General features: G+C 44.7%; 1 protein-coding gene across 1 annotated transcript in view; it reads left to right on the top strand.

Moving 5' to 3' along the window:
* Nucleotides 1-26,874, top strand: part of KCNC4 (potassium voltage-gated channel subfamily C member 4) — a 40,683-nt gene extending 13,809 nt beyond the window's left edge. The window contains exons 2-4 of the mRNA XM_066625110.1: nt 230-1,172; nt 7,351-7,542; nt 26,795-26,874. Of these exons, the coding sequence (XP_066481207.1) occupies nt 230-1,172; nt 7,351-7,542; nt 26,795-26,874 (1,215 nt within the window). The remainder of the gene's footprint in view (nt 1-229; nt 1,173-7,350; nt 7,543-26,794) is intronic.
* The last annotated feature ends 518 nt before the right edge of the window (nt 26,875-27,392 follow it).

The following is a 27,392-nucleotide window of genomic DNA, read 5'->3' as shown; positions in this document are numbered from 1 at the left end:
ATCTCCAGTTATATTTTGTTTTGTTGTCATGGCTATTTCTCACTGTAGGTTTGAACAAAGCATGCATTCTCATTCTGTGTCCTTTGTGTAATGATTAATAAAAGCAGGTAAGAAAGCAAGAGAAGGAAAACCATTTTAAAGCATGTTGCATTTCTTTTATACCTTTTTTCTTCTATCATACTTGTTAATTCTAACCCACTCAGCTTATTATTTTCTCCTTCCCCTCTAGGTAATTGCCTTTGCCTCACTTTTTTTCATTCTGGTGTCCATTACAACATTTTGCCTGGAGACGCATGAAGCGTTCATCATAGATGTTAATGTGACTGAGACGCTAGAGGTGGGTAACACAACAGAGACCCATGTGATGCGGAAGATGGAAACAGAGCCCATTCTCACCTATATTGAGGGAGTCTGTGTGCTGTGGTTTACTCTGGAGTTTCTAGTGCGCATCATTTGCTGTCCAGATAAATTGATCTTCATTAAAAACCTTCTTAACATCATTGACTTTGTCGCTATTTTGCCCTTCTATTTGGAGGTGGGGCTCAGCGGCCTGTCATCGAAGGCTGCACGTGATGTGCTGGGCTTCCTGAGGGTAGTCCGTTTTGTCCGCATCCTCCGGATCTTCAAGCTGACACGCCATTTTGTGGGACTTCGGGTGCTGGGCCACACACTCCGAGCTAGCACCAATGAGTTCCTCCTTCTCATCATCTTTCTGGCTCTAGGGGTGTTGATCTTTGCCACCATGATCTACTATGCTGAAAGGATTGGAGCCAAGCCATCTGACCCTCGTGGAAGTGAACATACCCACTTTAAGAATATACCCATTGGATTCTGGTGGGCAGTAGTGACTATGACGACGTTGGGCTATGGCGACATGTATCCCAAAACCTGGTCAGGAATGCTGGTGGGGGCTCTTTGTGCTTTGGCTGGGGTCCTCACCATTGCCATGCCTGTCCCAGTCATTGTCAACAACTTTGGAATGTATTACTCATTGGCCATGGCCAAGCAAAAGCTCCCAAAGAAGAAAAAGAAGCACATACCCCGTCCTGCTCCCCTGGACTCTCCAACATACTGCAAGTCAGAGGGCAACTCACCTCACAACAGCGTTCAGAGTTATAACAGCCCCCTGGTGGTAGCAACAGCAGCTGAGATGATGGAGAGGAAAAGATCAGGTGAGATGCAAGACCCCAGGCTTAGCCAAAGTTGGAAAGAGAGTTGGTGGTGGTCGGAATCTGAGTGCAGCTAAATACCTTCTGGAACCTCAAGGGAAAACTGGGGTTCCAGAAGGAAAACCTTGAGGAAAACTTCAAGGGAAAACTGTTATAGAATGATTCTATATCATTCACATTTTAGCATTAGATTTAGATCACTGTTGTCAGGATGCCAGAGTCATGCTAAAAAACAGAGGTAATTTTCTCAGCATCTCCCTATTTTATAGATGCACTTTTGGGTCCATGAATCCAATAGTAGGCTTCTAACCAAAAAATCCGACTTAGCTAGTGTTCAAAACAGAGTAGCAGTGCCATTTTATCAACTAGAAATTGAGCCAAATCCTCTACTTTTTTTGTAAAGGAGAAATAGTTTTATTCAGTGAGTGATTTCATTCTAACATTCCCATGTACTGTCCAAATTAGGGCCAGTGTTTGATTTGTGGAGGACAAGAGTTGATGTTTTGTTTGGTGGTATTTTCTTCAGTGGCCTGGAACAAACTTTCAATTGATGGCCAAAAAAGGTTACCTGAACCATTGAAGATAATTTCTTGAGTGGTTATTTCCACCCTAATTTCCTGCCTGCTATTGTATTTCAACATAACATGACAGGTCATCGTAGGAAGCCCTGAGCAATGGATGTGTGAATGATTTGCATATCCACTTTTTGCCCTTTCAGTATAACATCCGAAGGCAGATTTGTTCATCTATCTAGTGCTAAGTTGTGTGAGCTTACATTACTAGGGCTGTCACTTAGTGAAAGGATACTTAAGGTCCAATCCTGCCCAGTTTTCCAGGGCTGATGCAGCCACGCCAACAGGGCCTCTGGTGTATCCTGCAATATTGGGGGGGGGCGGTCACGGAGGCCTCCTCAAGGAAAGGGAACATTTGTTCCCTTACCTCAGGGTTGCATTATGGTTGCCTTGGCCCTGAAAAGTTGAATAGGATTGGGTCCTTAGTTGATTAATTTTGTGAGGTTTAACTGATTAATTAATTGCTTAAGGGCCCAATCCTATCCAACTTTCCATTCTTGGCATAGCCATAATGCAGCCTTGTGGTAAGGGGACACATATTCTCATACCTTGAGGAGGCCCAAGTGGAGACCCTCCACCTCAAGATGCAGCGCACACCCCATTGGCACAGCTGCACCAGCAATGGAAAATTGGATAGGATTGGGCTTTCAATTTCCATATGTTTACATGTGATTAAAACAGTTGTTTAATGTAAAAAGGCATTATTTTCTTTGTGTTATTTTATGTACATGTCAGCAAGTATTGTTTTTAAAATGGCATCTCTGTGGTGTGCGAATGAGGAATGACTCATTTTTAGTGAAATGAAATTTAGAAATGAAATCTTTAGAAATTTTCATTTTCATTCATTTTGTTCATTTTTACCCCTCCTTTCTTCCCTCATGGAACTGTGGTGTGCCTAGGGTTCCCCGGCAGTCTCCTATCCAGACACTCAGCAGACCTGTTTAGTTTCTTCAGCAAGGCTCAAGATTCAGCATGCCTTCAAACTCTGCCCTCCCTTCTTAGATATCACCTGCCATATGCAATTTTTCTGTCTTTTCATTACAATGAATTAGGGTGATCCAAAGTGTGCCTTATGCTGGCCCAAGTCCCTTGGGCCAGCATAGGAGGGTTGCAAACATACCGTAAAGCACGTTTGCGCCTCCATGGCTGGGATCCGCGTCTGCACATTCAGATGCACTGACACGCAGAGGCAGGCAGAAGCCTCCTCAGCGGCTCCTGCACCGCCGCTTGTGACGCAAGCGGCAAAGGTAGGTGTGGGGGGCATGGGGAGGGGATGGGAGGGGGTTTCTGGGCGGGGGGAGGGCGGCCCCGGGGGCGGGTGCGCGGGGAGCTGAGGGCAGGGCTGGGACCTGGCGGTTATGCCAGATCCCAACTCCCGTCTCCTGAGAGAATGGAGCGGCTTCCAGCTGCTCCCCTCTCCTCGGACTTGCGCCACCTCCAGAGGTGGCACAGGTCCGAGGAGACCCATTGGGGCACGCAGCCCTTACCCAGGGGTAAGGGGAAGAGCTTCACCTTGCCTGTGGCTGAGCCACTGCACCCAACAAACCTGTGTTGGATGCAGCGCAAGCCTCCTGGCTTGCCTGCTCCAGCACAGGTTAGAATTGCGTTCTTAGTGTTTTAATTGCCCCATTATATCTTATTATTTTCTTTATAGATAAGAGTTTTAAATCAATTAACAGCTTAATTGATTGAGAGCACTATCCTATGCTTATCTACTCAGAAGGAAGTCCCATTGTCTTTAATGGGGCTTTCTCTCAGTGTGCATAAGATTGCAGCCTCATAGTGCAATTCATTGCATGTTTACTAAGAAGTGTTCAGTGGGGCTTTCCCCCAGGTAAATGTGCATTGAATTGCTGTCAAAACATTGCAGTCCTAGTTACTGCATCTGAAGCTTTGCATATTTTCCTCACAAAAGAGATGTGCAAACTTCCTCCATGGATGTTAGAGTGCAAAAGATGATGTATGAGCCACTTCTGCATCCACTTCTGCACCCGCTTCTGATAATCCATGAAACCACATTCCTTGCAGTCTAATGTAACATTCATGCCTGGGCTTTTTGAATGATGGACTTCCTTTCTTCGGCATTAACTGTTGGACCTCTTCTTCAGCAGTGAGTATCTAGGGTACGCTTTTGGCATCCCGGGATCAACTAGATACTCTCTATTGATGCATGTTATATGTGTGAAGCTTCTTAACATGAAAGAAAGAAGTTCATTGATGCAAGTGATTTATTTCTGATTGGTGCTGTGCATTTTTGTTCCAGATATTGGCAGTTGTTAAGCTAGGTGTAGTTGCTGCCCAAGGCTGTGTTCTCTTGGGTTTCTTGTTGCAAGCTCTAGGCTAGCAGTAGGAAGTGCTCAGGGGCCTCCACAGAGAGCCTCAGTGTACAGCAGTACTTAAGGGAGAAAAGAGTGTGCTTCCTCTGTCTTTGCCAGATAAGAGGCAAGGATGTTGATTCAATGAGTCTTGAAGAGATTGGGGTGGTGTTGGGGTGATATGTGTGTGTTTGCATATGTGACTGTAAATCGGAGGAACATGGATATTAGTGGAATTTGAGCAGCTTACATCAGCTGAGGCTCGAATGGCATTTCTCAAGATGTAGATCATAACTAATTACGTTCAAGCAACATAAAAGGTTTAAGCTCAAGAAGCACTTAGCTTTCCCCAGTGCATTGCTGCTAACAGGAAGCAATTTTTATTTTTTCTTAAGGTTACTAGTTCAACTTTCCCAAGCTTGCTAATGACTGGATGAGGCTTTCAGACAGCTTTCAAACAGGCTCAAAGGCAAACAAATGGTAGCCTTTATCAGGTGCCAATCTTGCCACCTAAATGAAGGAAGACAGATAGATTTCAACTGGGATCTCAATGGAAAGGTGAACCTGGTATGATGCAACTAGTGTAGCCAATGCTAATGGGTTTTCTTGCTGAAACTTGTAGCAAGGAGTCCAAGAACTTTGAAGGCTGAACTGTTTCCTTTCTTTAATGCATGGTATGATGTGAAAAAACACAGGTTCTGACTCTGGTCTAGCATCACGCCTCAGATCTGGACAGGCCTGTAGGGCTGGCATACTAGCAGTGGTGACCTTTGGTGTTTGCCATGTTCCCCTTTCAAAAAGCTGTGTGCTGGAAATGCTATAGAACCATCACCATGGTATCAGTACTGGCTATGTTTGCAAGCATTTTCTCTAGGTTGTCTTTATCTACAAACATAAAAGTTCTAGGGCTCTCTTACTTGTTCATTTGAAAAAAAAAAAGTACCATCTTTCGACCCTTGTGGGAGCTCAGCAGCATAGAGATGAGAGAGATAAAATACAAACAGAATAAAACCATCAGTGAAAATACCATACTACCATGCAGCAAAAAGTAACTTAGAAAGCCCTGGTTAAAAGCAGGGTGAAATGGAAAAAGGCTTAAGACTCCTGTGAAAAACCAGCAAGGAGTAGCAGCCCCAAGGGAATTTCAAAGGTACCATAAGATAACCACCCTTCCAGTCACAGGTCTCCAGTTCAGTAGTGTTCAGTAGTGTGCAGTATTTTCATTCATTCATTCCACCTTTATTGGCATAAACAATCCAACAAGAAAATTAAAACATTCAAGGTAGCCACCAATCATTGATCAGGCAAAGAAATACAGAGGAATTTACGCCTCGACAGTGCCCTAAATATATATTTTGCTACATTTGATGAGCAGCACTCATTTCTCCCGTCCAACAAGTACCGGACCAAGTCTGTATCTGAACCATGAAAGTTTTCCAGGAATGGCTATAGAAATTGATGGCGTAAATCAATATAGTGGGTACAATACAAAAGTGCATGGGTCAAGGACTCTTTTGAGGTCAGGTTGCAAGAACATGACTGGGGACTTTCCAATGGTCTATTTAATCTTGCTCTTAGTACATTTGTAGGTAAGATATTAAACCTACCCAGTGTAAAGGCTCTATGAATCTGAGGTGAACACATGAATGATAGATAGCTTGAATCAAATCAGAGGGCCATGGAAGACCAATATATAGAGGCGAACAAGATTTACGGGCTGCAGCTTGCAAATCCTGTTTCTCTATATCTAATAGTCGGGTTCGAATGAGATTGTAAGCGGCAGACATGGGTAATCCTCCTATCAGATCAGTTGATAAACCTAGGAGCTGGAGTCTTTTGTGAAATAAGGTTAGACCAGGGGAAAAAGAAACATCAGCAAGAATATTGGAGAGCATGATGTTCTGATTTGCCTCAAAACCGACACTTAGCCAAAATCTCAAGAATCTCAGCCAGGCCAGTGTTTCAATTTTATGCAGACCAGCTTCGAGCCACAATGCTGCGTAAGGGACACAGTGAGGTACCGCAAAGATCTTATAGAGGAATCTGGATTGAACACATTCTACTAGAGTGGAAATGGCTGAAATCCAGATAGGGGTACCAAACAGCAATCATGCCAGAACCTTGGACTTAAAGATCATGTGCAGTATTTGATAGGTTCAGCTTGGTACAGTGGTGACAAGGTTGAGGGGAAAACCCCAATTTAGAAGATGAAATTGTGATCCCAGTGTACTTTGGAAATGTCCTATTGTTGTGACCAGACTCTCAGATATTGTAAACTGTTTTAGATTCAGCAGAGTCAACAGAGCTTTATTCTTCCTCCATACTGCAGGCATTTGTCCCTGGTTGTCTCCAGGCCCTTTGGCCCACCATGTGGTATGTTCCTTCAGGGAACTGTTTGGTGTCCTGCCCCTGGGATTTAAATGGTTGCCTCTTGAGTGCTTGTGAGGACAAAATAAATTGTCTGTATTCTGATCTTTATAGGAGACAACCAATTAAATCTCAGGGGAGGCCACTGAACAGCTCCCAGAGAAAATGTGTACTATACCCTTTGAGAGCCCTGAGGCAGTTGGAAAAGCAACCCAAAGATAAAAATATGAGGAAATTACCATAATTATGCTTGTTTACTCTGCAGAATGTAATCTAAGGGCCAAGGTAAATGTGATGCCAGGAGATCAATTGTTAGATCTCTTGTGTGGTTTCTATTTTTTTTTGACTGCTGTGTGGGAAAGGAAGTTAGGTTAAGGCCAGAGTCCTGTGAAGAGAAGGGTTTTGCCCTTTGCTGTTTTTCCAGGAAAAATCTTCCCTAGCTATATAGTATTGCCCAACAGAGAAGACTTGCAGGAGTTATAGAAGTACCTATACATTTTCCTCCATGGGACCTAAATCCTCCCCTCACACTCTGTGCCAGCATATACACTTTTTAAAAAAATTACCTCAGGAAAGCGATGCATAGGCCTCCCACCATCATACCTCACTTTGCCCTTCATAACAGTAAAATTATAAATATGTGCCTAATGTAGCAAACTGAAATTTTTATTTAAATGCAGTGCCTCTGCCACACCCCACAGAGTGTCTCAATTGGAAAGAATAGCAGATGGTTGAGAAAATAGCTGAGGGGTGAGAGCCTTGCTTGTATAGCAGTCTCTCCTCCTGGCCTCAGGATCTGTCTCTTGAACCTGCCACTGCTTTTCATGCTCTGTGTTTCCTAGTTAGTCCTTTGTTGCTGAGGCAGGGGTGGAGTTGGTCTATGGTTTCAAATGATGATGTTTTCTCATGTTCTTTCTCCTTCCAAAGATACCAAGCAGAATGGCGAAGCCAATGTGGTGCTGTCCGACGAGGAGCAGCAGCCTCTTTCATCGTCACACGAGGAGGAGAAGCAGCCCATGAGGCGCTCAAGCACCAGGGACAAAAACAAGAAAGCAGCCACCTGCTTTCTGCTGAGTGCCGGAGATTTCTCTTGCGCTGCTGACGGTAGCATCCGGAAAGGTATGCCTGAGATCCAGAGACACGTGTCAGTGGATGGAGGGGAGGTTGCCGATGAAGGAAACACTGTATATTTGTGAGGCAGATTTCCCAGCTGGACCACTTCCCAGTCATCAACAACATTGAAAAGGGCAAGGCATGCTGCTTTTTAAGGCTGTTGCCCGCCCTGCTCTTTTTAGGTCTGTGGTAGCATTGCCAGGCTGGAACCTGGAGGCCATTTATATGCGGGGCAGTTGCAGGAGACAAGGCAGCTAGGACTTTCAGTGCTCATTTCCTCTCTGGCACTGCTAGTTGCCCCCCTTTCCTGTCTGCTGTGGCGAACAGGAGTCTAGGTGTGCTACGCATTGGGTGGCCGAGGGGGCAGATGACAGAATCAGAGAGGAAATGAATGGGAGAAACCACTGCTACTGTATCTCTCACTACACTGAGGGATTTCAAGATATATAGGCAGCCTTTGAATTGCATCCTGCTGTCCTTAGTCTGTGATGCCCATGGAGCCCCTACATTCTGCCACCAGGAGCAGTATCCTCCTCTTACGTACAAATAAATCATCAGCAAAGATTGCCCATGGCCAAAGCCATTGCAAATAGCACCTTGTGACTAGAAGCAAAGTGACTGGAGACTTTTTGTCCTTGAAAAAGATTTGTCAGATATGTTTCATGGAACAGGAATTATGGGCTCTCTTTTGCCCCTTTCTTTCATCCAGTCTTCATGAAACCTCAAGTGTTGTCATTTTAGTTGACTCCATTCATTTTTCCTTTGGGCGTCTCTGCACTTGAGCCCTTCAACTGGTAGTTGTTCATGTTTCTTTTTCATTTTCATGTATATCATGTTCATGTATTTTGGATTGTCCCTGGTTGTTCCTTGGTGTTGCTCTGGGCAATCCCTATCTCTGTGTGGTTCCTCTTCTTAGACTGGACAATTCACTCCAGTACACAGATCAGTCCTGAGCCCTCTTATACACATTCATGCCAAAGTACAAAAAGAAGAGGAGACAGCGACCTCCATCTCTGTGAAATGCAAAACGAGATGTGGCTGCATCTACAGAAAATCCACCAAAAATAAACAAAATGATTTGTTGCTGAGGCTGGGTGTACAGGTGAATGGGTGGAAATGTACTTATCCAACATTCTTCTAATCCTGCGGTTTTCAAACTCTCCGGAAGTTTGAAACCTGCGTTAAGTCTTTGCGGGGGCAGGGGTGAGGCAGCAGGGGGAAGGGGGCTGCAGGGACTAGAATGCATTCACCAGTCCCTGCAGTAGCTGTCCCTGTGTGCGGGGAGCCCTGTGTGAGCGCCTGCAGGGCGCCCCAGGTCAGGGAAAGGGAGAGTGGAGCAATCTGCTCTGCCTCCGCTAAAGCGGAAGCAAAGCGCGATCGCCCCACTCTCCCTTTCCCTGACCTGGGGAGTCCTGCAGGCGCTCGTGCAGGGCTCCCCACACGCAGGGATGGCTGCTGCAGGGATTGGAGGGTGCACCCCAGTCCCTGCAGCCTCGTCAGAAGGGAAAGCGGAGCGATCGTGCTCCGCTTCAGTTTTGCAGAGCGGGGCGCAGTTGCTACGCTTTCACTTTTCCTGACCTGGGGAGCCCTGCCGAAGGTTGCGCAAGGCTCCCCACACCCCCGGGAGGCTGCAGGAGGTGTGGGTAAGAGCACCCAAGCCCCTGCAGCCCCCCTGAGTGGCGCAATCCTGCAGATCGCGCTACTGCCTACCCCTGTCTCCTGGCTGCTCCCGCCCCTTAAGGGGGCAGAGGCCAGGACCCACAGGCTGGGCCGTCGCAACACCCCAGTTTGAATACCACTGTTCTAATCTGAAGCAAAGAAAAAAATCACATCGGTAATATAGATGGGAAATAAGATGAGACATTAACAGTACAGTCCTATGCATATCTATTCAGAGTGAAGTCTCAGTTCAGTGGGAATTATTCTCAGGTAACTGTGTATAGGATTTCCATTTAAGAGATATTGGAAACATTATATGAAGGTTTGTACTTGTTTAATAATATATGAGCTTTTACACAGAAAAAAACTAGAATAGGAATGAGTTGGAACAGCATATGGAATGAGACAATTGTATAAGCAATTAGCATCACATTTAGGCTCAAAACCCTGTGAAAAACAACTAGTGCAGATGTATATTTTGGCAGTGGTATTGTCTCCAACTTCTTTCTTTCTTTCTTTCTTTCTTTCTTTCTTTCTTTCTTTCTTTCTTTCTTTCTTTCTTTCTTTCTTTCTTTCTTTCTTTCTTTCTTTCTTTCTTTCTTTCACCATCTAGCCAGTTACAACATTAACAGTATTAAAAACCTTTCTATTACTTTGCGTACAGAATCAGGATAAGAGCCCAATTCTGTCCATGTCTACTGAGAAGTAAGTCCCATTATAAGTGATGGGACTTATTTTCAGGTAGTGTGGATAGGATTGTTGCCTGATCCCATTCCACTTAACCTATTGAGACTATCTTACCTTCTTCAACCTCTGTGGGGCTGCAGCTCTTTATTCAAAGTCCTTTCTTCTGTTCCTGGTATCCAGCAAGTAGACTTCCTTGCACTAAAGCTCCCCACTGGTTCCTTCCTGTCCTATAGGCAGGAGCCAGTAGGCAGCTTTCATGCATATAGCTATTTTTAATAAGTTTTTCATGCTCTCAAATTCAAAAAGTACTTCTTTGGATATTAAGAGAAATAGATAACTTAATTTCAGGTAAAACTTTTGGCCTCATGAGGTGCCCTGAGAAAGAAAGAGTGTCTGGAATGTGAGTCTTACTATCATTCTGTTCATTCAACCTGATAGCTGGTTTGAGGTGACATTATTGAAGGGCAAAGACAATGCACCAATATTTGGGTTAGGTGGGTCTTGATCTCTTGTTTAATTAGTACACATATCATTAATATGCTAGTCAAGCAAGCAGGATGTGATGTCTGCTTTTAAAAAAATCTCTATCCTTGCAGGAATATGGTATGTAAAGAATGGAGGCACTTCAGGGGAGGTCTGAATGCAAAGAATCACAGTGTAGTTTCAGTACTTGCTGATCCTGACAGTGCTGGTCCTTGCTGGCCCGTGCAGTTGACAGGGGCCAGCATACAGTGTTCAGGCCTCATAGATAGCATTTGAGCAAAAGCAAGTGGAACTGTCCCAAGGGGAAAGTGCTGGTACCTTTTTCAAACTGCAGGTGGTCAAGCACTGCAGTGATCAACAAGGACACCAAGAAAACTCAGAGAGGACCTTCTGTGTTTTAATAGGATAGTAAGATGACTAGTGACATCTGGGACTCACAGATGAGATGGGACTCAAAGGGTACTTGGGGCAGATTCTTTAAACTTTAAGATAGAATATTGTGCTGCTTTTTTTATATATATACAGGCGTGCCCCTTAACTGCATGGTAGTTCTGTTCCGGAACCCCCCCACCCACTCACCCACCCCACGAATAGCTGAAACTGTGGATATGGGCTAACACCTGTCCCTGCAGTCCGGCGGGGGCGCCCTTCCTTTGCAGGTGAGGGGAGCCCCCTCTGCAGATCCCATATCCGTGGATTCACTTATCCGTGGATCAGTTCCACCCCCCCCCCCAGTGCATGCACCCACCCACAAGCACCCCCTCCAGAGGCGAGGGGAGCTGTTCTCCTCTCGCCTCTGGAGTGGCTTCTGAGCTCAGCAGAGGCTGAGGACGTCTGTCCCTGGCATCTGCCAAGCTCAGACTGAGCTCTGAAGGCAAAAAAAGTGACTTCCTGTTTCACAGAGAAACCAGAATGCCTCGTAAGGCATTGGGAGGCCCAGGTAAGCCTTCCAGGGGGCTGCGCACACTTGGGGAGCAGACCTGATCCATGGATAAGTGAATCCATGGATATGGGAACTGCGGATATGGGGACCCCTGTAGTTCTTAAACCATTTCTGCCCAACGTTGCATATACGCAACAGGGATCAAATCTGTGCACCTGTGGGCTGGGCAGAAATGGGTTAAAACGATCTGAGTTTTCCCCCTGTCATTTGGAAAGGTACTGAATATGGGCTTTTGTGTCCATATTTCAGATGCAGATGAGCAAATTGAATATAGCATGTGAGTCATATGCAGACAACTGTATGGTAAATGTGCATCATGTTTGCATAATTCAGTGTTCAATATAAATGCACAAATTCCTGCCTTAAATATAATCGATTTAATTATGCAAGAGATTCTCTTTTGAAAGCATAGGGAAGGTCCTGGCATGTGGATGTGGGAGAACCCGTGGACATTATATATCTGGACATTCAGAAGGCGTTCGATATGGTCCCTCACCAAAGTCTACTGAAAAAGCTACACAGTCAGGGAATTAGAGGGCAGGTCCTCTCATGGATTGAAAACTGGTTGAAGACCAGGAAACAGAGCATGGGTGTAAATGGGCAATTTTCACAATGGAGAGAGATGAAAAGCTGTGTGCCCCAAGGATCTGTCCTGGGACTGGTACTCTTCAACCTCTTCATAAATAACCTGGAGACATGGTTGAGCAGTGAGGTGGCTAAGTTTGCAGATGACACCAAACTTTTCTGAGCGGTGAAGACCAGAAGCGATTGTGAGGAGCTCCAGAATGATCTCTCCAAATTGGCAGAGTGGGCAGCAAAATGGCAGATGCATTTCAATGTAAGTAAGTATAAAGTAATGCACATTGGGGCAAAAAATCAAAACTTCACATGTAGGCTAATGGGTTCTGAGCTATCTGTGACAGATCAGGAGAGAGATCTTGGGGTGGTGGCGGACAGCTCAATGAAAGTGTTGACCCAATGTGTGGCAGCAGTGAAGAAGGCCAATTCTATTCTTGGGATCATGAGAAAAGGTATTGAGAACAAAACAGCTGATATTATAATACCGTTGTACAAATCGATGGTAAGGCCACACCTGGAGTATTGTGTCCAGTTCTGGTCGCCACATCTCAAAAAGGACATAGTGGAAATGGAAAAGGTGCAAAAGAGAGCGACTGTGGGCGCAATCCTAACCCTTATGTCAGTGCTTTCCAGCACTGGCATAGCGGTGCCAATGGGACATGTGCTGCATCTTGCAGTTGGGTGTTACTCATGGAGGCCTCCCCAAAGTAAGGGAATGTTTGTTTCCTTACCTCAGAGCTACATTGCCCTTATGTCAGTGCTGGAAAGCACTGACATAAGGGGTTAAGATTGTGCCCTAAGATGATTTCTGGTCTGGGGCACCTTCCTTATAAGGAAAGTTTATGGCGTTTGGGCCTCTTCAGCCTAGAAAAGAGGCACCTAAGGGGGGACATGATTGAGACATACAAACTTATGCATGGGAAGGATGGAGTGGATAGAGAGATGCTCATTACACTCTTACATAACACCAGAACCAGGGGACATCCACTAAAATTGAGTGTTGGGAGAGTTAGAACAGACAAAAGAAACTATTTCTTTACTCAGTGTGTGGTTGGTCTGTGGAACCCCTTGCTGCAGGATGTGGTGACAGCATCTGGCCTAGATGTCTTTAAAAGGGGATTGGACAAATTTCTGGAGGAAAAATCCATTACAGATTACAAGCAACCTCCTGTATGTGCATACTGTATGTGCAACCTCCTGATTTTAGAAATGGTTTATGTAAGAATGCCAGATGCAAGGGAGGGCACCAGGATGCAGGTCTCTTGTTATCTGGTGTGCTCCCTGGGGCATTTGGTGGGCTGCTGTGAGATACAGGAAGCTGGACTAGATGGGCCTATGGCCTGATCCAGTGGGGCTGTTTTTATGTCCTGGATTCTGTCCGTGATAAGTAGGTTTCCTGTCCAGTGCCTCTAACAGTAATGTAAAATGACAATTTTATCAGATGCAGTGCCTTCCATTACCTCATGCCCAACAACAGAAATGGTTGGCAACCTTCAGTCTCAAAAGACTATGGTATAAGCCTACAGCACCCAGTATTCCCAAGCGGTCTCCCATCCAAGTACTAACCAGGCCTGACCCTGCTTAGCTTCCAAGATCAGATGAGATTAGGCAAGAAGGCACTGGAGTTCAATTGACTCTGGCAGTTTGCATTGTTGTGCACACTGTTCCTTATAAATACATTCTTACAGAACTTTGTAAAGGTATGTGTTGGTGCAGTGAGTGCCTGCACATGGAGATCATTGAATCGCTTAAGTCTGATGTCAAGGAATAATATCAACTGCCATCTTGGTGACACAGATCTCTATCTAATACATTTATATAGCTGCTTAATAACAAACAAACCCGTTTTCAACAGAGCAACCTCAACTAGCACCTCTGTGTGCTGCTGAGAAAACTGCCTATCCAGCCATGCAATGCTCATGGCAGTGAACAGAGCAAAACTTTTCACAGCTATCTGCCACTTGTGTGTGCTTTTCTCATAATTGTTTCAGGAGTCATTCAGGATAATGTGCTGCCATGTTCTAACTGACTGCATCTGTGTGTGAGTTGCACTTGCTCCTTCTTAATACAGACAGCTGAGAGAGTACCAGGCAGCACAATCCTAACTTGTGCTGGAACAGACAGGCTGACAGGCCTGTGCTGCATCCAGCACAAGTTTCGGGCTGGCTGAGGCTCAGCCCAAGGCAAGGTGAAAAAATTCCTCTTACTCCAGGGAGAACCGCAGTGGCCCCAATGGGTCTACTTGGATCTGCGCCACCTAATGAGATGGCACAGATCCAAGCGGAATGGAGCAGCCTGGAGCCACTCCGCACTGCCCAGGAATGGGGCTAGGATCTGGCATAACTACCAGATCCTGGCCCCACTTCCTGGTCACTGCTCGCCTGCCCACAGGCCTGCCTGTCACCCGCCGTCCCCCTGCCCTGAAACACCACCTTCCCACCCCCCCACCCCCCCAGACTCCCATATCAGCTGAGCCCAGCCAGCATGGACCTACCTTTCTTTGCCACCATGGAGGCTGGAACTGGCCTCCGTGGGCTGATGTATCTCTGTGCTCCAGCGCAGCTTTCTCCTAAGGAGGCACAAACATGCTTTACAGCACATTTGCAACCCTCTGAGGCCGGCACAAGGGACTTACACCAGCCAAGTGCATGCTTAGGATTGTGCTCTAAATGTTCCAGCCCAGTATAGTTTAATTGAATGATAGCAATAGCACCGATACTTGCAAGTGCCTGCCTTGTGCAATCAGGATTTTGAGGAGGATGCAGGTTGAATGTGTGCTGATGGCCTAAATCAGGGGTGCCCAAACCCTGGCCCTGGGGCCACTTGCGGCCCTCGAGGACTCCCAATGTGGCCCTCAGGGAGACCCCAGTCTCCAATGAGCCTCTGGCCCTCTGGAGACTTGCTGGAGCCCACGCTGGCCTGATGCAACTGCTCTCAGCGTGACGGCCAACTTGAGCTGTGGGATGAGGGCACCCTCCACTACTTGCTGTTTCATGCCTGTGATGCAGCAGCAGCAAAGGAAAGGCCAGCCTTGCTTTGTTCAAGGCCTTTTATAGGCCTTGAGCTATTGCAAGACCTTCATTCATTCATAAGTTCCACTTCTAGTATATTAATTTATGTAAATTTTTCAAATTTTAAATGTAAATTAATTATTTTTCCCCTGCCCCCCGACATAGTGTCGACACAGATGATGTGGCCCTCCTGCCAAAAACTTTGGACACCCCTGGCCTACATTCAGCATGAGGTCGAACTGTGCAAATGGCACAACAGCAAGCATAGTTTCAAGGTGTATACAGATGTAAAGATAACAGTGGCTGACATGGTATCAGTAATACATTCTGCAAAGAGCCCACCCAAAAAGGACAGCTGCCTGCCTTTGCTTCCCTCATTAACAGTTTGGCCTACAAGTGCTGAACCCACAGATGGGAAGCTGGTTGCTGGAACAGCCTAAGGCACAAAACTGAGCTGTCCGTTATTGCTTCCCATTTGTAGTGTAGAACTTGTTTTGCAGTGTAGGCTGGTTTGTAAACTTTTTTTGTTGAAGGGTAATAAACAGTGGCTTCACTAGGGTTGGTGTCACCCCGTGTGGTATGGTATCGCCCTCAGGAACCTCCACCCATTTCCACACAGTCTATTTCAGCCTTGCCCCCTGGCCCCATCCCCTTGTAGCTTGTATTTGCTATCAATCTCCAAAAGCAACTGTGCAAAATGCCCTTTAAAAAAGTCTGTGGTGCATACAAGGCACTTGAGCACTTCAGCTTGGAAATGTGTTTTAAAAAAAAAAAAAAAAAAAAAACAACCACAAACCCCCAAGCCCACCTCCACCTGCACTGCTGGTCAGGAGAGCTAGGTAGTAGTTCTCAACTGCTGGGAAGAGTGACGTGGGCAATGGCAGCAGTCTTGAACTGAAACCAGCTCCCCCTTGGGTGTTCTGCCAGGTGTGCAGAGCCATGTTCCAAGCAGAGAAAAAGGGAGTTGGGGGAAGCAGATTGGAGGAAAACACACTGCAAAGTGAAGAATGGGAGAAAAGCAGGACAGCCCAAAGCCCAGCAGCTGCTACCTTGGAGAGATCTTCAGCAGAAGGGGTGGGCATCCCACACAGAGGGGATTTATAGATACATCTCTCACTCTGAGTAGGAATCACTGATCTGCCCCCCATGTTGAGCTCCTACGTTTTGTTTTCACCCCCTGATGGTGTCACCTGGTGTGGTCTGCACTCCCCACCCACCCCCTAGTTACACCACTGATAAGAACTTCAGTTGTGAAGTGGTTGGACTCCATCATGGTAGATCCTTCTGTTCCATACCCATTTCCTCCCTTGGTCCCGTAATTGGCCTCCTGTCTGTTGTCACCAAGAGAATTTTAGTTCTGCCCTAGAACAGGGAGGAAAGGCTGAGCAAGCAGTTCAGGGAGGTGTGGGCTGGGAACTGCATTTTCTCATGTTGTCTTACAGCAATAACCTTCAACCTTTTCAGACCTGGAACCCACTTTTAACCTCCAATTCATCCGCTTACTATGCCTTATTCCTCTTTTCTCTGTCACCTGTTTCCTCCTCCTGTTAAGTAAACCCTAAACCAGTGGTTTTGAGAGTTTGAACCACTCTAAGTCCTTGCAGGGGTGGGGAGGGCGGTAGGGGGGGGGCGGGGGGAAGGCAGTGACACGACCCCCAGGATCACGTCACTCAGGGAGCAGCAGGGGCTTGGCTGTACTTACCCGAGCCTCCTGGAGGTGCGGGGAGCCCTGCGTGACCGTCTGCAGGGCTCTCTGAAGCTTCAGAAGTGGGGCGATCATGCTCAACTTCCGGTTTTGCGGAAGTGGGGCGCAATTTCACTTTTGAAGCTTTGGGGAGCCCTGCAGACAGTCGCGCAGAGCTCCCCACACCACCAGGAGGCTGCAGGAGGTTCTGATAAGTACAGCCAAGCCCCTGCAGCCCCCTGAGCAACACGATCCTGGGGTTCGCGTTGCTGTCTCCTCACTGGCCCTGCCCCTTAAGGGGGCAGAGGCCAGGGTCCTCAGGCTGGGGCGTTGCGATACCCTAGTTTGAAAACCCCTGCCCTAAACCAAAAAGAAAGCAAGAAAAATGGTGGTGATGATGTACTGATTCTGGTGTGACCCTCCTTCCATCAAAATGCAATTTGCCTGGGTTTTCTTAACCATCAATTAAAAAGCAATACCTTCAAGCACATGCAGCCAAATTCTGTGCATGTTTACTCAGTAGTAAGTCATTCCATTGTATTCAATTGAGTTTATATTCAAGAAAGTGTACAGGACTGCAACCTTAAGATGTCTAGCTGCATCCTCCAGGCAAGAACCCTGTGAATCCTAAATACCATTCAGGATTGACAGGGTCATTGCTATTAAGCTATTAAAATGCTATTTAGCCTTTTTTAGGATTACAGATGAAAGCTATTAGCACACTAACAATATTATAATAAATAGCAGATATTGAATAACAACAGAACAACAAGAACTGAGGAGCCTTGGCTTCTACCTGATCATATTTCTTGTAACATGAAGTGAAAATCCTTCTCAGGCATGTTGGTTCAGCTCCCTGTTCTAAAACTTGAGGAAACTGAAAGAAAATACTGGTTGATTCATCAATTTATAATCCCTATGAACACTCCACTACATCAGTGAATAGCTGGCTATTTCCACCCAGCACATTTGTCATGCACTTGTTCCACAGGGATGCAGTTTGCATTTGGGCAATTTGTATAATGAAATGCATTCATTTACCTATTAATCCTGCCATCCTCAACACTTATTTCCCAGAGTCATGCAACAAATATGCTTAATACTGTATGCTTTATTCAGCCATGAGAAAGAAAATAAGCTTCCGCTCCTGATAGTAATGATGAAAGAAAACTGGTATATGGTTTTCTTTGCTGCTGTGTCTGTGAGTATCGTAACTTGCAATAGACTCAGCTGCACCGTGTTCCAATGTGGGGGAAAACCCAGATAATGCCAGTCTTGCAAGTTGGAAGCAACATATCATTTGAGGGATTGAATATTTGAGGTGGCCAGATGTAAGGCAGGATAAATCTCTGGTAGCCTTTACTGTTGCATAGAAGAGGAGATCTTAGCATATTTGCTGTCATTTCTTATTTTAAGCGACTGGTAATATGTAAAGCTCTCATCTCCAAAGTTTCTAGCTATTTATCCTACATATGCTTGTACAATGCACATGAGGCTTGTGCCAGGGACCTCTTGCTATGTTGATCTCCCCTGGGACCAGTGCAGGCTGTAAACTTTTCTTGCTTATTGGTATATGGATGCCCACTTTCCCCCATGAGATCAGAGAGGGTTGTAGTATTTTTCTACATGTTTTTATTTTCCTTCTACCCAGAGGCAGTTAGGTTTCTTGGGAAAGGAAGAGGGGCACAGTATATCTTAAAAAGTACAGCAGGAGGAGAAGGCTATGAAGAACTCTACCTCACTAGCTCTCTTGCATCTACTCTTCTTTCTCCCCAGAGGCTGACTTTCTTAGCTCAGCTGAGGACACTGTCATATGCCCTCAGACCACAGCAGGTTGTAAAGTAGGCTAAAGAGAAAAGTCAGGCCCCTGTCTGAAGAGCTTCCATTCCTTATTCTGTTGCAGTGAAGGAGCAACAAAGGGAGCTGCCAGTTGCCTGTGCAATACGCTAGAGTAGTTGTGCATAACTTCTAAGCCCCCAAGTCAGACATAGTCCCCCAGTCACATATTGTATCCTGTTAAGTGCTTGATCAACCCTTGTTTCTTTTTTTGTGGTCTGCAACTCCTCGGAGCAATCTCTGATATTTAGAGCAGCATTTTCCAAAGTGGTGGGTTACGACCCACCGTGGGAACCAAAAGTGGGCCATTCTCCAAATGATGCCACTGCGATCATGGCAGTGGCATCACTAGGGGGTGCAGGCTGCACTGGGTGACACGCAAGAGGGGTTGACGCGCACTGGGAGGGTGATGCGCTAAAATCGTGGTGGTTAGGGGTAATACCATCATGTTATATACAGTTGGATGTGGAATTTCGAGCAGAATGCAAAGCAAAAAACAGGAGTGAAATATCTCCTTTCTATCAAAAGTTATTGACAAAAAACCGGAAAACAAAAAATGCATGGAGCCCTATGGATAGAGAAACCAAGGGGTATCGCGCCTTTACTCGCAAGTAGGTGAACATGCCTTAGTCCATCTGAAAGGGCAGGCTGAGAGGAATCCAAGAACACCAGAATGGTCCTGATCCAATGAATGTAGCCCCCCAAAAACACCGGAGAAGGAGGTCCCTCCCTCCAAGCTGGCAAATGTTTTGAGCCTAAGGAAAGCAAAACTAAGCCACATGGTCACATTTACTTGTGAGTAAGCAAACGTGCCTTGGCTCCTGGGCAGGTGAGGGAAATGTGAGGCCACCAGAATGGTCCTGATTTGATGCAACTGGAGCTCAACAAATGCTCCATAAGGCAGCCCCCCCCCAATTAAAAAAATGAAACAGGGTAAGGTGAAATTTTTTTCTGTTTTAGGCTGCAGTCCTGTCCACACTTTCCTGGGAGTAAGCCCCACTGACTATAATGGGACTTACTTTTGAGTAGACAGGCATAGGATTGGGCTCTCAGACTTGCAAAGCCAGGTGGGTCCTGATAGTGATATGCTTGAAATATAATAACTTAAATTGAACTGGGTACTGGGTAGGGGTGAAAATCTTACTGATTCTTTTTGGGGGGTGTTATTGCAGGCGTGCTACAGAGAAAATTCACTTGGTGGAACAGGGCTGGCTTTCCCTTATTTATTGATTTTACTTTACTTTATTTATAATTATTTATTTTAATTTGCTTTATGATGGGTCCTGGACAGATTGTCATTCTAAGAAGTGGGTTCCAGTGCTAAAAGTTTGAAAACTGCTCCAATAAGGTGTTAGTAAGTTGACACCCTGTGGGGAGGTGACACCACTAGTGAACAAAATCTCTAAAATCAGAGTTTGGAGGAATAATACCATCATGTTGTATACCAATCAATGTGTAATTTCATGCAGAATGCGATGAAACAAACTACATTGAAATATCTTTATTCTATCAAAAGGTACAGCCAAAAAAAACAGTGGGGGTGGGGCGATGGTAGATCACCATGCCCACCACTTAGAGTGTTGCCCCGCCCACTGCAGGGGGGTGATGCGCTGGCCTCCCACACCGAGTGATGCGAACCCTAGTGATGCCACTGGATCATGGTGCCATGGGAACCCAGGGGCATGTTAACATACCTGGGGGGTTATCAGGTCTCCCAGAGAGTTCTGGAGGCTGCAGAGGGGGCTGTGAGCCTCTAGGACCCTCGGGGAGGCTTCATAACCCCTCTGATACATTAACATGCCCCTAGGTTTCCACGCACCATGATTACTGTGGTGCTGTCAGGACACACACCCTCCCACCCCACCCCTGCAGCCACTTACAGGGTCCCCAACTCCCTCAGAGGAGTTTGGGAACCCCTGACATAGAACATTCTGTGCTGAGCATTTTGTTGTCTCATGCAGAAGTGAAAAACCAGGAGATTTATCAAACTGCTTATAAGCTACCATACATAACTGGAGCATTTGGCTTGGTGGGTCAGAAGGTATGTGCATCTGGGCAATAGCTACTCCATGCTAGAAAATGCTTGGAATTCTAGGGAATTGTTTTTGGCTCATGTTCAGAGTCGGGTCTCTAGCTTTCAATAGGTAAGTAACAATTACCTGTTAATGCAGCAATCTAGGATGAAATATAGTGTTGCACAAACCCTTAGAGTTTAGCTCAGCCACAAACAATTTATTTGTTACTGATTAGACAGCTGTGGCCTTTGGAAGGCAGGAAGTCAAATCAAATTACCCCAATGAGCCTTCTCCTTCACCATTCCAATTGTATGCTTCAGAAATAATTTGTCCATATTCATACGGCTAGATTGTGGGGAAACCAGAAATGAAAGTAGTGTATGGAATGTTTTGATTGTTTAGAGAACTTTGGCTCTGGCCTGAAAGGTGTGAGCACAGAGTTAGGCTGGGGAGCAATAATCAGGTTTTCTGTAGCCAAATTGTTATTTGCTTAGCAGGTGACTTTAAGCAGCTTGGGCCTGAATCAGATTCATGCTACAACCAAGGACAAGCCTGTTGCTTTTTGACATGGAAAATTCTCAGTGGACCATGTATTCCTCCTAATCAGCAAGGATAATATTGTTTCAGGCAGTGCTTATTAGAACTGACATGCAGCTATGCAATGCAATTTTTAGACTTGGCATTATGCAGTGGTATATAAAGCATGACTAATGGTCCTGCTGCTTTGAGAACAAAAGCCAGAATAAGGGAGAGAGATGCTGGGGAGCTAAGTAGAAGACCCCGCACTACTGAGAAATCAATGGGTGGTTTCCCCCTTCCATACCTAGGCAAGTAAAGTGTGAGGTAGTTCTGTTATATCTGTACATTGGCAATGCAAAATGTTCCCTTTTGCAAAATGTTCCTGAAAAAGCCTTTCCAAAGAGATTGAGTGATTTTTAGGTCGGACATACTCAAGTCCAAGATAAACGTTCAGGGAATTAAATGGAGAGGGTCAGTGGGATACAGTTAACATAAAAAGAGGGGATTAAAAACCTTATAGTTCATAACTGCTGCAGGCTGCAATTCTAAAACACTTTCCTGGGTGTAAGCCCAACAGAGCACAATGTGAATTACTTCTGAGTAGACATGCATAGGCTTGTGCTGTTCAAGAACAGAATCCAACTTAAACCGGCACAGCTGGCTTTCAAGTAAATGCATTTATGATTTATGTATTAAAAAATGTAAATGATCAAGGCTGTGTTTGCAGACAGGTGCTGACTTCTATAACGCAGTCAGCACCAGTAGAAGTGGCGCAATGATGATGACCAGAACAGGTGGGATTGGACTGTTAGACAGTGCATAAGAATTAGCGGTATGATTGACCCTGTCATTTTTATTGGGATCTCTAGCTTGTGTTGCGACTATTTTTCTGGCAAGGCTTCTGTGTCTTTAATATTACGAACTTGCAAAGCTTTTCCTGGACTGAGAAAACTAGTTGCCAGAATCTACATGAAACCTGCAGTAGAGCTGAGAGCCTTATATACTGAGCACTCAGCTAATGCAGGTATGGGAAAGGTGGCTCTTTGCTCACCCGTAAGTGACAGTTCTGCCTTAATCTTTAAATTCATCCAGTCTCAACGAGATTACCAGGAAAGGCTGCAATCACGAGGGATATTTGTTGGGTATACTGACCAGAACCTGCAAATTCAAAACTTTGTGCAAATCACTGAACCAGCATGATAGTTTGCTCCTTGCTAATTTAGTGGGATTGGATCCAATTGTTGGGAACAGCTACCCTTTCCTATGCAAATACTGATCTCCTCAACCACTGCTGGGATGTGGTTACAAATGTGTGAAATGATTGAGGTTTGAATCCAGAGTGCTCCCTAAGGAGCTGACCCAGGAACACTTTGTAATTCCATATAACAAGCAAGAAATTCTAACCAGCTTAGTGAATACATTTGTACATCAAAGGAAAAGTGCATATCTTTTGCCTCAAAGTTGTTCCAACATTAAGTGGAGAAAATCCAGATACATTCCAAGTGAATTTAAGGAAATGAGCACAAATTTGGTGTTTATACATGAATGTATTCAGCAAAAACCTGGTAAAACAATATGCTAATAATCAAATCTCTAGTCTGCCTTTTCTTTTACTAGTCATTTTGGGCTTTTTGAAACAATTACATTAGACATGTGATTCCAACTGCAGCTACATGTGTGGGATATTATTTAAATACTTCTACACATTTATGTGTTGGGTTTTGTTTTTATAAAATGCATATAATGTAAGTATATGTAGGTTTTTTCAGAGAAACCAAGACTTTGGCTTACTGCTATAGTTCCTATATGCACTTCCCATGTGACAATAGTTCCCATATTCTATCCGGGCCAAAGATGGTCTTCATCTTTGACAGCTCTCTCTCTCTCTCTCTCTCTCTCTCTCTCTCTCTCTGAGATGCAGGAGGATCACATCTTCTTGCAAAATAGTGCCCTTTTGCCTAATTTTCTCTGTTGGCAAATGTTGAAAATCAAATCCATTTATTGGAATATGCAGCTCATACTTTCCTCTGCTAATATTGGTGATGATAAAAGGGAGCTCTACTTGCTGGAAATTGAGCGATTCTTCTCAGTTCACAGGGAGTGTTCCTTGCCTTCTTACAGTAGAACTACTGTGTGAAAAACCAAGCTCCTTGATTGGCTTGGGTAGACCCAGATTTATTGGTTATTCCTTCTTGATATGTGCCTGCAATTGTTCTTTTGCAGGTATCCACAGGCAGCACATGATGAGAACATAAAAAGTGCCTTTTTAGATGAAAGCAAGGGTCCATCCAATCCAGCATTCTGTTTTCAACAGTATGCCATAGAAATGTTACAAGGCAGATGCAATAGCCATGCCCTGGTGTGGGTGGTCCTCACCCTCCACTAAGCAATCAGAGGCATATGGTCTCTAATCGTGGAAGCTCCATTTGACTTGTCATGACTAACAGTCCAGTCCTAACCACTTTCCAGCATGATGCAGCCATGTCAATGTGCCATGCACTATATTCTGTAACGGGGGGGGGGGGGAGGTCACAGAGGCCTCCTCAAGGTAAGGGAATGCTTGTTCCTTGGGTCTGCATTGCAGCTGCATCACACTGAAACATTGGTTAGGAGTGGACTGTAACCATTCATTCATTCATTCATTCATTCATTCATTCATTCATTCATGGGTCTATCTTCTATATATTTGTCTAATCCTTTTTTTCTCCTTCTCCTTCCCAAAGGTGGAATGAGGCTTTTATATTTTGGGTACTGACAGACTTTGGGTTGTGAGTCTTGACCAAAATAAACACTACATTGTCAAAGTATTCTGTTTATCAGTACAGCTGTTCCACTTCTTAGTTTGCCTCCTTTTTCTGAGAGGAGCCATACAAGAGTGGAGAAAGTGGAAAGCCCAAAATGTTAGCTGCACAATGTATTTGAATGTCATAGCAATGATTGAACAACCCAGAAATCATCTGCACTAGTTGTTTTCATGCAGTGCAGGCAAGAATCCTTTATGCTTTCAGTTCAAGTAAAGTTCAGTAAAGACTTGGCTTATTGTGAAGTAAAAGAGCAGTTGGCTCCAATACAACTTGAGAGCAAAGGGAAGAGTGTCTCTAGCAAGCATTTAGGTCCTAGTTCATTTACAGAATCTTAGAACTATAAAGTCGAGATGGATCTCAGAAGTCATCAATTGTAGTCCAACCCATTTGAGTAAGAAGTGTTTGCTTGCTTGCTTACTTAAAGCATTTATACATCACTTTTCTATTCTTAGCAAGACAGCTTACAACAACAAAAATTAACACCAGCACAAGACAGCCCTACCTAATACCACACCCAACATGCTCCTCAGAGATTAAACTATAAAATACAAACAAGGCATAATCAAATGTATATAAACTTCATGCTCTGGTGTCATTTTCTTGTCTTTCAATTACAGTTAACAGATACTGAGGGAAATAGCCCAGTGGCAGAGCACACACTTTGTTGCAGGAGATCATTAATTTGGTCCTTGGGATTGTTGGGCAAGGGTGGGAAATACCTTGCCTAAAACACCAGAGAGTCACTGCTAGTCTGCATAGACTATACTGACCTAGTTGAAGATTTGGCATCACTGAGACCACATCTATGCCTTTTGTCTTTATGCAATGGTGGCAGAGCAATTATTTCATCATTTCCTCCTCTCTCCCATCTCATCTGCCAAAATAAGCCCTACCATGGTCATCTATCCAAATAGATGTTAATGAAGGGATGAATGTCAAGGGTTCCCTAGATCTAGCCCTAGATGACCCAACTTACACCTGACTTTGTATAAAGACATGTCCTATGAGATGGAAACTGCCACAGAGCTCAGTTCTATCTACCTTTTCCAGGCTGGGGCTAGATTATCATTTATCAGCATAATCCCAAGCGTGTTTACTCAGAAGTAAGTCCCACTTTGTTCAGTGGCGTTTATTATGAAGTAAGTGTGCTGAGAGTTACAACCTGAGGTTATAACCTTATGTTCACTTCATTTGGGTGTAAGCCCCTTGAAGAGTGGCGTTTACTTCTCATTGAATAAACAAAGGTATAGGCTGCAGGTCTCTCAAAATAATTAGATTTCTACCCCCCTTTTAATCTCATTTCTGAAAGGTAGGGTAGGGGAAGTCTTTTGTCTGTCCTAACTCTCCCAACACTCAACTTTAGTGGCTGTCCCCTGGTTCTGGTGTTGTGTTGGAGCCCAATCCTATCCACACTTTCCTGGAAGTAAGACTCATTGACCATAAAGGGATTTACTTCTGAGTAGACATGAATGGGATTGGGCTGTGAGAGGGTAAATAGCATCTCTCTATCCACTCTGTCCATCCCCTGCATAATTTTTCTATTCTTTCAATTCTTTCTATTCTATTCAACAGCATAATAATTGTATGCAGGGGATGGACAAAGTGAATAGAGAGATACTCTTTACCCTCTCGCACAACACCAGATCCAGGGGACATCCACTAAAATTGAGTGTTGGGAGAGTTAGGACAGGCAAAAGAAAATATTTCTTTATTCAGTGTGTAGTTGGTCTGTGGCAAGGAGTTCCACAGACCTGAGTCATGATCTGTGACTACATGCTGAGTAAAGAAATATTTTTTCTCCACCCTCCCTCTGCCCTAGAGTGTCTTACTGCCACTTGGTAGGGAACTTAGCACCAACTGCTCCTAATGGTCCTCTGACTGGTGCAGAGGCCCATGCCTGCCTGCGCTGGACCCCCCATCAGCACCTCTGTCCCTCTGGCTGCTGCGACATGCCTTATGGCACATTTGTGACAGCTGTCTCCTCGGCAGCGCATGGAAGACTGGCACTGGCCCAGGGTAGGATTGGGCTGTAAATCATCAAGTGATGCAACACAATGGAAGTACATTCATGTGTGAATCTTCTAGTGAAGGATTTGACCATCTTTGAAATACAGTAATAGACAATACTATGCAATTATAGTTGGAAGAACAAGGTATCTTTGCACCAGTGCTAGTTCATTAAGAACTCAGACCTACACACAGTGGGGTTGCCCTCTAACTTGATTCCATCCAACAACAGCATGATAAGCAGAAATGGATGAAATTTTGCCACCATGGAGATGCATTAATGGGGAGAATGGCACTTGTTGGATAGCTACCTGTCATACAGCAGTTGAAAGCACATGCTTCCATCAGAATTATAATGATATCCTTAACAGACACTGAAAGCACTGTAGTCTCATAACCGATTTCACTGCAATATCAGTAATTGCAGAAAGACAGATGGAACTGTACAACAATTGATGGATTTCATTTGACAAAGATTGACCTGGCAATTAAGCTTTGGATCAAATATCTAGTATTGACTGCATGTCATAAAAGCTTAAGTGAGCCCACTTAATTCTTCTACACTTAAGTGTCTTACTCATAAATTGAGAGAAATCTGCACTGTAATTTCCTCTTGTCCAAATAGTTAAGCTCTCTGCACAGGGGAGATTTTGTCTATTACTATGTGATCTAAAAACACTGAGAAAGGAGAGGGTAAGAGCCATGCAACCCAAGCATTAAATAGTCACTCTGTGCAAAATCAGTGCATGGGGGGGGGGGGAATACATACTCTTGAGAAATACGCTAATGTGGTTTGGAATGCAGGGTGAGGAATAGCCGTGATGGTATATACCGTTGCAACTTTTTGAAGAATGTGACCCAATAGGATCAGGTTCTGCTGCTAGCCAAAGAGTTGATAACAGAAGGTGGTAGGAATTTGTCCCCTTTCAGGCACATAAAGGTGAAGTGACAACATTCTAACCTTCTCTGTAGTTGGTCAGGCATGATGATGTCAGTCTCTACTGAGCCTTTGTCTTCTCCCTCTGACTCAGCCAAGCTACCATATGTGCTATCTGGGCAGTTCTTCCAGCCTTTAGAAGGCCGAATGAATCATCACCGCTCTTCCCTTTGAAGCACCTCTGGACCCTCCAGCGCACAGATATCATTTTCTCCCTTATTATATTTTTTTAAACCATTCATGCTTAGGAAACAGTGAGAGATAACAAGTTTCTAATGGTGTTTTCAGTACCAAGTCTCTTAAATTCAAAGAACCTCTTATCTAACTAGCTCCAAAGCAAGCTTTGGCCATGGGACAGAGAAACAAAAGAAACATTGGTTGGGGAAAAAAATTTTTTCATGTTTAGAATCTTTCACTGGGAAAGAATTCTGAAAACCCTGTTTTTGCAGGACTGTTGAATCCTCAGTGATTGTCGCTAGAAGCTGGGATTGACTCAAGTAATTATCCTGTGAGAAATGTAAATGGGGCAAATGTAAGTTGGGGGAACCTGGCTGTTTGCTGTAATTCTGCTTGCTCTGTATTTGATGTGTTAAAAATCCTGTCCAAGACATCCCAGGATTTCTTCACACTCACTACCACAGTGTCATCATGAGCTTTCTTTCCCACTGTGCAAGCACCCATACTGTTCCAAC

The sequence above is a fragment of the Tiliqua scincoides genome, chromosome 4 (assembly GCF_035046505.1).
Source record: "Tiliqua scincoides isolate rTilSci1 chromosome 4, rTilSci1.hap2, whole genome shotgun sequence".
In the NCBI taxonomy this organism is placed as follows: domain Eukaryota; kingdom Metazoa; phylum Chordata; class Lepidosauria; order Squamata; family Scincidae; genus Tiliqua; species Tiliqua scincoides.
The sequence above is the reverse complement of the archived record's forward strand: the minus strand, read 5'-3'. Positions and strand labels throughout refer to the sequence as shown.